Source organism: Rhinoraja longicauda, chromosome 13 (genome assembly GCF_053455715.1).
Source record: "Rhinoraja longicauda isolate Sanriku21f chromosome 13, sRhiLon1.1, whole genome shotgun sequence".
NCBI classification, from domain to species: Eukaryota; Metazoa; Chordata; class Chondrichthyes; order Rajiformes; family Arhynchobatidae; genus Rhinoraja; species Rhinoraja longicauda.
In genome coordinates this window covers 44,476,149-44,488,657 of record NC_135965.1, presented here as the reverse complement: position 1 = coordinate 44,488,657, position 12,509 = coordinate 44,476,149, and the positions used below count along the sequence as shown (strand labels likewise).

Genomic DNA, 12,509 nt, shown 5'->3' with positions numbered 1-12,509 from the left:
TTCTCTCCAGAGATGCTGCCTGACCCGCTGAGTTGCCCTTGCTCTTTTTAATATCCATAAATGAATCTATCGCTGTCTTAAATACACTGAGCATTTGAGCCTCCATAACCCGTTCAGGTAGAGAATTCCAGAGGTTCGCTGCCAGAAATGTCTTTTCATGTCTGTCTTGAAAGGGTATTTGCCCTGTACTAGAGGCCCTTTCCGAGCTATTCTCTGTCTTCCCATTCCTTCCTTGCTCATACTCGCTCTCCAGCCTCTCCCGACTGACCAATAATGCAATAACTAATGTAAAGGGCAAGGCTGTCTCTTGGAATAAAGAGTCAAGGCAACATCCACACACTCTCAGTCCCCTATACCTATGCATCACAATGGCCAAAACTCAGTCATCAACTCAGAACTGAAACTGATTGTGGATACCCTTGCATTGTACCCCACAGGTTACAGATCTATTACATGACTTGCCCTCTCTTGACATCATTATTTAAATATAAGGTCATGCGGAATTAGGCCATTCGGCCCATCAAGTCTACTTCGCCGATACAAAAAGCTGGAGTAACTCAGTGGGACAGGCAGCATCTCTGGCAGTCTACTCCGCCATTCAATCATGGCTGATCTATCTCTCCCTCCTAACCCTATTCTCCTGCCTTCTCCCCATAACCTCTGGCACCCATACTGATCAAGAATCTATCTATCTCTGCCTTAAAAATATCCACTGACTTGGCCTCCACAGCCTCTGTGGCAAAGAATTCCACAGGTTCACCACCCTCTGACTAAAGAAATTTCTCCTCATCTCCTTCCTAAAAGAACGTCCTTTAATTCTGAGGCTGTGACCTTTGGTCCTAGACTCTCTCACTAGTGGAAACATCCTCTCCACATCCACTTTATCCAAGCCTTTCACTATTCTGTATGTTTCTGTATAAAGCAAAAACACTCACACTTGCGTTTGAAATCACAAGTGAATACAGCAGCCGAATGCACAGAATCCTATACCCAGGGTAGGGCTTTAAGGTGAGGGGGGGGAAAGATTTAATAGGAACCTGAGGGGCACCTTTTTCCACACAGAGGTTGGTGGGTGTATGGAAAGGAATGCCCGAGGAGGTAGTAGAGCAAGATTTAAAAGACACTTGGGGCAGGTGCATGGATAGGAAAGGTTTCGAAGGATTTGGGCTACATGCAGGCAGGTGGGATTAGCGTAGATGGGTTAATTTGCATGGGCAAGTTGGACCAAAGGGCCTGTTTGTGTGCTGTTTGACCCAATGTCTAAGTGAGTGAGCCTGAATGCATTGCATATCGTGCTGAAACAGGCTGTGCCCCCAGAATCGCCCTTCAGAGAAACATTCAATTTATCAGTAAGCTCTCTTGTTCCCCCGAACATACATACCCAGTATTAATTATCTTTTGCCTGAATAACGGAAGGTAAATAAGTAGCAAGCTGCATGAACAAGAAATCTGTTTCTTTTTCAAACATATATCACGATTGTAAAGGGCATCGAACACAGCACATATTTCCTCTCAGAAGAAAAGAAATGTTAGCTCAAACCACTGACGATCATGAATGTTTGCAACTCCATAGCAACCAGTAACAGTAAACAATTGATTCGAGGAGGTCAGCCTCCAAGAAGCAATCTCAAGATTTGTTTACTGGCCTCGTCAGTATAATAATACTCCTTGATGAATGAATGTCCTGTTAATGACATTATACCAACCTTTGAGAGAATATAATGATGCACAAGCATATATCGCCTTCAGGCTATGTTTTCCACATTGATAAATCTTGCTTGAGAATTACATTGCTTCCCTTTCACATATCATTAAAGTGAAATGATTTTTAGTGCATTATAATTTTTAGTGTATTATTATAATATTTGACTAATATGTTGAGCTTGCAAACGTGGTTGTGGATCAGGATAAATCAAACGGCGTGCATAACAACCATCAGAATTTATTTTTAAATCTTTAAAAGCGTATCACCAAACTAGTTCCAATTAATGTACGTTCTCCCCGAGGGTTTTCCCCGAGATCTTCGGTTTCCTCCCACACTCCAAAGACGCACAGGTTTGTTGGTGAATTGGTTTGGTAAATGTAAAAATTGTCCTCAGTGGGATTGTGTTAATGTGCGGGGATCGCTGGTTGGTGCGGACCCAGTGGGCCGAAGAGCCTGTATCTCTAAACAAATGAAAGCCAGAATGTCTGATTCAAAACATTGCTTTTTTCCCCCCCCCCAATATTAGCATTATTTTGATTGATGCGCACAGTTTTTAATCCAATGTCCTCCAGACACACGCTAGCAGCTCCAGTGATAAGTTTATTGATTAGGTTGCGGTCTGCGAAAAATCTTGTACAGCCGGTGCCGAATGCTTAACGCTCTGAACTGAACTGTCAGTGTTGTGTTGTTCGATTGGCATCAAGTCCCAGATTTCCACTCATGCACAGTCAAGCTAAGTCCTAAGTTTACTTAATGTTATTGGACACCATATCAAGCAATCCCTGCATTCCCTCTCTCTCAGCCCTCCATCCCCCACCCCAGTCACCCCACTAGTTCCACTGTTTGCATTGCTGTGTCCCTTCATTATCATCTCTACCTGAGCCAACAATGGAGCATTATGGACTCCACCCTTCCTTGGTCTTCTGTTGCCAGCACTGATCTGTTCTGGCATTTTTCCACCTCCCCCTCCACCTCTCTCCCCCCCCCTCCCATCCCACCCCCCACACTTTCAGTCTGAAGAAGGTTTCCGACCTAAAACATCACCTGCTCCTTTTCTCCAGAGCTGCTGCCTGACCTGCTGAGTTGTTCCAGACTTTATATCTATCTACCGCATTTGACTATCTCCCATAGGGTCCAGTGGTAGAAGTTCAACTCCCTTTGATTCCCATTATTTACGCTAGAGGACTAATTTTCTGAAAGGGCGACACAGTGGTGCAGCTGGTGGTGGAGCTGCTGGTGGAGCTGCTGGTGGAGCTGCTGGTGGAGCTGCTGGTGGAGCTGCTGGTGGAGCTGCTGGTGGAGCTGCTGGTGGAGCTGCTGGTGGAGCTGCTGGTGGAGCTGCTGGTGGTGCAGCTGGTGGAGCTGCTGTTTCACAGTGCCAGAGACCTGGCTTCAATCCTGATCGTGAATGCTGTCCGTGTGGAGTTTGCACGTTCTCGCTGTGACCACGTGGGTGCTCCAGTTTACTCCCACATCCCACAGACGTGCACGTTTGTAGGTTAATTGGTCTTCTGCGAGACATCCCTGGTGTGTAGGGAAGAGATGTGAAAGTGCGATAACAGTGAACTAGTGTGAAGGGGTGATCGCCATGGACTCAAAGGCCTGTTTCCATGCCATATCACTAATCTAAACTGACCTGGATAGAGTGGACGTGGAGAGGATGTTTCCACTAGTGGGAGAGTCTAGAACCAGAGGCCATATCCTCAGATCATATCCTCCTACCTTTAGAAAGGAGGTGAGGGGGAGGATTTCTTTAGTCAGAGGGTGGTGAATCTGTGGAATTCTTTGCCAGAGAAGGCTGTGGAGGCCAAGTCAATGGATATCTTTAAGGTGGAGATTAATGGATGCGTGATTAGCTCGTGTGTCAGGGGTTATGGGAAGAAGGCGGGAGAATGGGATTGAGAGGGAAAGATAGATCTGCCATCATTAAATGGCGGAGTAGACATGATGGGGCCGAATGGCCTAATTCTGCTCCTACAACCTATCTATTTATAAACATAAACATGAGATACTAAACTAGGATAGAATAGATTTCAGTATAGGAGTAAAGAGGTTCTTCTGCAGTTGTATAGGACCTTGGTAAGACCACATTTGGAGTATTGTATACAGTTTTGGTCTCCTAATTTGAGGATGGACATCCTTGTAATTGAGGCAGTGCAGTGTAGGTTCACAAGATTGATCCCTGGGCTGGCAAGACTGACATATGAGGAAAGATTGAAAAGACTAGGCTTGTATTCACTGGAGTTTAGAAGGATGAGAGAGGATCTTATAGAAACATATAAAATTATAAAAGGACTGGACAAGCTAGATGCAGGAAAAATGTTCCCAATGTTGGGCGAGTCCAGAACCAGGGGCCACACAGTCTTAGAATAAAGGCGAGGCCATTTAAAACTGAGGTGAGAAAAAACTTTTTCACCCAGAGAGTTGTGAATTTGTGGAATTCTCTGCCACAGAGGGCAGTGGAGGCCAAATCACTGGATGGATTGAAGAGAGAGTTAGATAGAGCTCTTGGGGCTAGTGGAATCAAGGGATATGGGGAGAAGGCAGGCACGGGGTATTGATTGGGGACGATCAGCCATGATCACAATGAAAGGCGGTGCTGGCTCGAAGGGCCGAATGGCCTCCTCCTGCACCTATTTTCTATGTTTCTATGTTTCTAATACAAAGGTCTGGAGTAACTCAGCGGGTCAGGCAGCATTTCTGCACATAAAGTTCTGGAGTAACTCAGTGGGTCAGGCAGCATCTCTGCAGGTCATAGATAGGTGACGTTTTTGGTCGGGACCTTTCCACAGACTCCGTATTACAAACCGTCTGAAGAAGGGTCTTGGCCCGAAACATCTACTATCTGCCTCCAGAGATGCTGCCTGGCCCGCTGAGTTACTCCAGCACTGTGTTCTGCACTATTCAGCATCTGCAGTTCAGTTTAGTTTAGAGATACAGCGCGTAAACAGGCCGTTTGGCCCGAGTCCACGCCAACCTGCAATCCCCACTCACTAGCATCATCCTACACACACTAGGGCCAATTTACAATTATGCCAAACCTGCAGGACTTTGGAGTGTGGGAGCACCGGACAAAACCCATGCAGGTCATAGGGAGAATGTACAGACAACACCCGTAGTCAGGATGGAACCAGGGTCTCTAGCGCTGTGAGGCAGCAACTCTACCGCTGCGCCACCGTGCCACCCTCGTGTGTCGATAGAATGGGCAATGTGCCTTTTCTCTAGAGTAGGTGAAAATTACCAGATGGCAACATGTAGAAAAAAACCAGGCGAGCTCTCCTTAATGTACTGCCAAACATCAACATCTCGACTGACACCACCTGAAATCAGATTATCTGCCTCATTAACATCATTAGTGTATCTGGGGCATGGTGGTATTCAAATCATCGTTTTGTTGGCAAACATAATTGTGCTTCAGAAGTACCTCATTAGTCTTGTACAAACACCGTGCCTGTTAATGCAGCAGACCCCCCAGTGTGGACATATTATGATCTTACTGGGTTTCTCATGACCACATTGAAAAATGGATAGGACTCCCTGCAAGGTCCTTGGGCAGGAGTGCCTTTGATTAAAAGATACAGCATGGGAACACTGAGTCCACAGTGGCCATCGATCCCCTATTCACGCCGGTTCTATGTTATCCCACTATCTTATCCACTATCTGCACATTAGGGGGAAATTTATAGAGGCCAATTATCCTCAAACCCGCACGTTTAGTTTAATTTAGAGATACAGCACGGAAACAGTCCCTTACGGCCCACCGGGTCCGCGCCGACCAGCGATCCCCGCATATTAACGCTATTCTACACACACTAGGGACAATTTTTATATTTACCAAGCCAATTAACCTACAAACCTGCACGTCTATGGAGTGTGGGAGGAAACCGAAGATCTCGGAGAAAACCCACGCAGGTCACGGGGAGAACGTACAAACTCCGCACAGTCTGCACCCGTAGTCAGGATCCAACCCGGGTCTCCGGCGCTGCATTCGCTGTAAGGCAGCAACTCTACCGCTGCGCCCGTCTTTTGGGATGTGGGAGGAAACCAGGGCGCCTGGAGGAAACCCACGTGGTCACGGGGGGAATATGGAAACTCCACCCGTGAGGCAGTGGTCAGGAGGTCAGGATCGAGCGCAGTTCTCTGGCGCTGAGGGGCAGCAGTTCTACGACTGCACCACTGTGCCACCTTTACTATCTCTATCTTATCCACAGCTCTTCAAAAAGGTATGGAAAACGGAGACCCTGGTGACATTCTGTCCAATACTTGCAACCTTTCCAAATGGGTGATCCAATTGTACTTTTTGTTTCCACATTATATCGAGTCTCTGTGAAATCAATAGTCATACCAAGTGGCAATGCAGAACTCGTGAGTTTATTGCATTCTCCCCGGAATGGTAAAAGGAAACAAGACAATTCCTTTAAGTTCAATTCAGTTTAGTTTATTGTCACGTATCCCGAGGTACAGCGCAAAGCTTTGGTTGCGTGCTAACAATTCCCAGAAGAGAGATTAAATAATAGAGCTGAATAAAGTAAGGCTGCAGACTGACACAAAGTGCTGGAGTAACTCAGCGGGTCAGGCAGCATCTCTGGAGACAAAGAACAGGTGACGTTTCTGGTCAAGACCCTCCTTCAGACCCGAAACGTCACCTATTCCTTCTCTCCAGAGATGCTGCCTGACCCGCTGAGTTGCTCCAGTCTTTTGTGTCTGCCTTTCGGGTCTAAACCAGTACCTGCAGTTCCTCCCAACACAAAGTAAAGCTTTACACTCCACCTGTGACAATAAACTCGAGTAAACTGAGGCTGTAACTTTGCACGTTAATGCAGCGACTATGTTTGTGTTTCAGAGGCAAGATCCTGTGGCCTGGAACGAAACCTTCCAGAACATCTCCAGGAAGATTCTAGAAACACGATACACGTTGTTGCCGTACCTCTACACGCTCATGTACGAAGCTCACGCTGAAGGGAGCACAGTCGTAAGACCACTGCTTCACGAGTACGTCAACTTTAAAAATAATCCAGTCCCCATTGTTTGGAAAATAGCTTCGTTTTACCATGATTCTAAGATGATGCTCTTGTGTCTATTTATGAAGGTTTTTTGAGGATAACACAACGTGGGGAATAGATCGACAATTTCTCTGGGGTGCAGCGTTGATGATAACTCCTGCGTTAGATGAGGTAGTCATCTCTATTAGTTTTATTGTGCACCCACCAGTTGACTATTTTTAATTAAGCAGAGTGTTGATATTTTTCCTGTTTACTCCGTTTCAGGGGGTAACTACCGTGCACGCCTACATCCCAGACTCTCGCTGGTACGACTGGTTCACAGTAAGTTACTTAACATTACTTACATTCCTTGGAGTGCAGGAGGACGAGGGGTGATCTTGTAGAGGTGTGCAAGATCATGAGAATAGATCGGGCAGATGCACAGGGTCTCTTGTCCAGAGTAGGTGAATCGAGGACCAGAGGACATAGGTTCAAGGTGAAGGGGAAAATATTTAATAGGAATCTGAGGGGTAGCTTTTTCCACACATAGTGTGGTGGGTGTATGGAACAAGCTGCCAGAGGAGGTGGTTGAGGCTGGGACTATCCCAACATTTAAGAAACAGTTAGACAGGTACATGGATAGGACAGGTTTGGTGGGATATGGGTCAAATGCAGGCATTTAATAATAATAATAATAATAATACATTTTATTTATATAGCGCTTTTCATATACTCAAAGACGCTTTACAGAGATTTTGAGAACATAGGGGAAATGAATAAATAGATAAATAAGTAAATAAATAAATGAACAGAGAAAGGAGACAGAAGGTGAGGTGACCTTCAGTGGTTGAAGGCAGTACTGAACAGGTGAGACTTCAGCGATGTTTTGAATGTGGTGAGTGTGGGGGAGTCTCTAACGGTTTGGGGTAGTGAGTTCCATAGGGTGGGAGCAGCGATGGAGAAAGCCCTGTCCCCCCAGGATCTGAGTTTAGTCCGGATGTGGGGGGATAGGAGATTGGCAGCGGCAGAGCGGAGGGTGCAGGTGGGAGTGTGCCTGTGGAGGAGGTCGGTCAGGTAGGATGGGGCCAGGTTATGGAGGGCTTTGTAGGTTATGAGGAGGATTTTGTACTGGATTCTCTGGGGGATGGGGAGCCAGTGGAGTTGAATGTAGCTGGGACATGTTGGCCGGTGTGGGCAAGTTGGGCTGAAGAACATGTTTCCACGCTGTATCACTTTATGATTCTATCTGCGGCTCTATGAAATTCGACAGGAGCTGAGGGGGAATTAATTTAGCCAGAAGGTGGTGAATCTGTGAAATTCATTGCCACAGACAGTGGTGGAGGCCAAGTTAGTGGGAATTTTTAACGCAGAGATTGACAGGTTCTTGGTTAGTACAGGGGTCAAAGGTTATGGGCAGGAGCTTGCAGTTGAGCGGGAAAAATAGATCAGCTGTGATCGAATGGCGGGGCAGACTTGATGGGCCGAATGGCCTAATTCTGATGTAATTTGGTTATTTTGACCAACATTAATGAGGAAAACAATCAAATGTTAATGAAGAGGCCTATGGTCTGAGAATGTCTTATTCAATCCACATCAATCTGAAGAAGAGTCACAACCCGAAACGTCACCTATCCATTCTCTTTCCAGATGCTGCCTGACCCACTGAGTTCCTCCCGCATTTTGCTCTCCACAACATTACTCCTTGTTATGGATAAGGAGCAAACTTTGGAAAAGAATTTTCAAAAAGCTTAGATCATAAGAAACATCAAAGCATTCTATGGTATAATGTGCAACTTGGAAACAGGCCCTTCGGTCCACGCCGACCAGCGATCCCTGCATGTTAATACTATCCTACGAGTCACACTCGGGACAATTTTTACATTTACCAAGCCAATTAACCTATAAATGTGTACGTCTTTGGAGTGGTGCAAATATGTGCTGTTATTTTCAATCCAGAAAACAAAACAATAACATAACTGTCACAGTCATGGAAGCACAATGATCATCAGGATGGGAAATGCAATCAATCCTTTGGGAGATGATGCAATGATCAGCCATGATCACATTGAATGGCGGTGCTGGCTAGAAGGGCCGAATGGCCTCCTCCTGCACCTATTGTCTAAGTGAGATTCCAACAATTAGTAGACACACAAAATGCTGGAGCAACTCAGCAGGACAGGCAGCATATCTGGAGGGAAGATGTGGGCGACATTTCAGATCAAGACTCTTTCTTCAGACTGGGAATCAGGGGAACAGAAGACATAGAGATATGGAAGGGTAAGGTGTGAAAACGAGAGATCTAATGGGACGATGCTCAGGGAAAATGTAGAATGGATCACTGTTAGCTGAGTGGAAGGTGACAACGAGACGTACACATCTCTGTCTCCCTCTCCTGACTCGGTGTGAAGAAGGGTCTCGACTAGAAACGCCACCCATTCCTTCGCTCCCGAGATGCTGCCTGTCCCGCTGAGTTACTCCAGCATTTTATGTTTATCTTCGGTGTAAACTAGAAACTGCAGTTCCTTCCTACAATAACATCCAAACAGTTATTGACTGGTGGGCTGACTGCGTTTGCAAGACATATTTTTCTTTGGTTAACTTGCTCAAAGCAGCTTGACCTTGACACAGTAATTTTAGACTTTCTGACATAGTTCAATATTTACACAGAATTTCCACAAAAATTCCAATAAACTCTAATGTTATTGATGTTTTGTCAGGTCGTCTTTTTCACTTAAATTCCTGCTCAGATTGGAGCATTTTAACCCTTGAATGATGAAAGACAGAAACCTACTGACTTGCCTCGCATATATAAGCTTTCTTTAACGTTTCATTTATTTTAGTTTATTATTGTCACATGTAGAGTGAAAAGCTTTTGTTTTGTGATGTAATAGATCATTTCTTGATTAGTACAGGTGTCTGGGGTTATGGGGAGAAGGCAGGAGAATGGGGTTGAGTGGGAAAGATAGATCAGCCATGATTGAATGGCGGAGTCGACTCAATGGGCCGAATGGCCTAATTCTTCTCCTATGACTTAGGAATTTATTCCTTTTCATCTTCTAATTTCTGAGTAGTGATTTGCCATCTTCCAAAAAAATGACTGTCAATCTGATTATTTTAAAGTCTGAAGAAGGGTCTCGACCCGAAACGTCACCCATTCCTTCTCTCCAGAGATGCTGCCTGACCCGCTGAGTTACTCCAGCATTTTGTGTGTATCTTTGGTGTAAACCAACATCTGCAGTTCCTTCCTACAGATTATTAAATCTGAAATCTTCATTCCCCTTTGCATGGTCTAAAGAATGAATCTTCACACAAATCTTTAAAACCGTACACATAGAAACATAGAAACATAGAAAATAGGTGCAGGAGTAAGCCATTCGGCCCTTCGAGCATTCAATATGATCATGGCTGATCATTCAGCTCAGTAACCTGTATCTGCTTTCTCTCCATACCCCCTGATCCCTTTAGCCACAAGGGCCACATCTAACTCCCTCTTTAATATAGCCAATGAACTGGCCTCAACTACCTTCTGTGGCAGAGAATTCTACAGACTCACCACTCTGTGTGAAGAAATGTTTTCTGATCTCGGTCCTAAAAGACTTCCCCTTTATCCTTAAGCTGTGACCCCTGGTTCTGGAATTCCCCAACATCGGGAACAATCTTCCCGCATCTAGCCTCTCCAACCCCTTAAGAATTTTATATGTTTCAATAAGATCCCCCCTCAGTCTTCTAAATTCCAGCGAGTACAAGCCCAGTCTATCCAGTCTTTCTTCATATGAAAGTCCTGCCATCCCAGGATTACACGTGAGTAATGTCACAATGATTAACACAGTAAGATGTTAAAGCCCATTGTTGGGATGCAAGACCTGGACATTTTAGGCCTTGAATCTGTTTCAGTGCACACGATTGATAATTATATATTCCACATGATAATATGGGAATGAAATAAAGAGATGGCTACCACAGTATATCCAGAATGAAATACTAGGAGATGCAAGGAATTGCAAATGCTGATTTAAAAACAACAAAAAAAGACACAATGTGCTGGAGTAACTCAGCGGTTCAGGCAGCATCTCTGGAGAACATAGATAGGTGACAGGACAGGTTGAGACCCCAGGATCTTGACCCAACACATCACCTATCCATGTTCTCCAGAGATGCTGCCTGACCCGCTGGGTTACTCCAGCACTTTGTGTCAGAATGAAATGATTTTTTCTTACATTATCTGATCTTGGTTTCAATGTAGAAATTGAAAGCTGAACAATCAGTTTGGCTGGGGATAGCTGGTCATCTTTAATATCTGTTAAGCCTTTGCCTACGCCTATGCATGCTGGACATGTAATTGTTTAAATAAGTTGCACAAATAAGTCACAAAGTCAGGCAGTCATAGAGTCAGAGTCATGTCACATGGAAACAGGCCCTGGCTATTTTACTCTGCCCAACTGATGGTGTCAAATGGAGAAATAAGGAACTGCAGATGCTGGAAACTTGAGCAAACACCAAGTGCTGGAGGAACTCGGCGGGTCAGGCAGCATCTCTGGAAAACGTGACTTTTTGAGTCTTTCTTCAGACAATACAGTTGGGGGGGGGGGTGGGGGGAGGGGGAAGAGGCTGGAAAAGAGATTGGGGTGGGACAAAGCGAGGCAAGTTATAAGTGGAGGGGGGGGGGGGGGAGAAGGCTGGATAAGTGGAGGAAGGAACTGCAGATGCCGGTTTACACCGAATGTAGACACAAAATGCTGGAGTAACTCAGCGGGATGGACAGCGACTCTGGAGAATGTAGACAGGGGACATTTTAGCTCTTTCTTCAGACTGATTATATGCGGGGGGGGGGGGGGGAGAAGGCTGGAAAATAAATGGGGGCGGGACGAAGCCTGGCAAGTGAAGTGGATGCGAGGGGGTTGATTGGTAGATGGGTGGACAGAGGCTAGAGGTTGAAAAAAGGAGACAAAGGGGTGTAAGATCAGGAGAGAAATGTTAAGGTTGGGGAAGGGATACGGGTGTTAGGGGACGGGGGAATGGGTGAAGAGGAAAGTGGGTGGGAGAGTCGGAGACCATCATCGGGTGACTGATAATCGGTTGTGTACCCGGGTAAAGGACTGAGAGAGGAGAGAAAAGGTTGGTGGGTGCTGGGAGGGGAGGGGAGGGGGGAGTTTTCTTAATTGGAAATTTCAATGTTCGCACCTTCAATATCATATTTGACGGTGTCAAAGATTGGGATAGCAAATCTCTACTCTTCAAGAGAACTTGTTGGGAGGGAAATGGTTACAGGTCAGCCTTACGGCCATTGGGGTAAAGGAAATTTCCTTTAGAATAAGATTTGCTCTCATGGAATTTGTTGGGAAAAAAAATTGACATTGTTTTGTACGAAAGCGTCGCGCCCCCCCCCCCCCACCCCCACCCCGCCCCCGCAACCCTTCCCCCCCCCCCCCCTCCCCCCCGACCACACATAATGGGGAGAAAGATGGCCGGACTCAAGAAAAATATTTCTTAAGAATCTCTAAAATCTTCCCAACATTTTTCTTGCCCCAGATGAATGAGCTCTGGTACATCGAGTACTTTCATGATCACCACTGCTCATCAAGGCTACGTCTTGATAGATGATAATGTTCTTTTTGCCATTAACCATATAGTCTGTGCCAGACAATTGCTAGACATGGCCATGTACATATTTATTAGGTCTTTATTCTAATTCCCATGCTGTTGATCATTTTGGATTAATTTATCTGCAAGCACTTTCATGGAATTACAAAATCAAGCCTTGTGATTCTGTACTTAGAGCTTCAATGCAGTAATTGTTTACAGCCATTATTTTCCCAATTACA

At 45.4% G+C, this 12,509-nt stretch overlaps 1 protein-coding gene across 1 annotated transcript in view; it reads left to right on the top strand.

The window, feature by feature from the left end:
• si (sucrase-isomaltase) overlaps positions 1 to 12,509 on the top strand; it is a 265,194-nt gene that overhangs the window by 233,178 nt on the left and 19,507 nt on the right. The window contains exons 43-45 of the mRNA XM_078410873.1: positions 6,549 to 6,697; positions 6,795 to 6,879; positions 6,973 to 7,029. Of these exons, the coding sequence (XP_078266999.1) occupies positions 6,549 to 6,697; positions 6,795 to 6,879; positions 6,973 to 7,029 (291 nt within the window). The remainder of the gene's footprint in view (positions 1 to 6,548; positions 6,698 to 6,794; positions 6,880 to 6,972; positions 7,030 to 12,509) is intronic.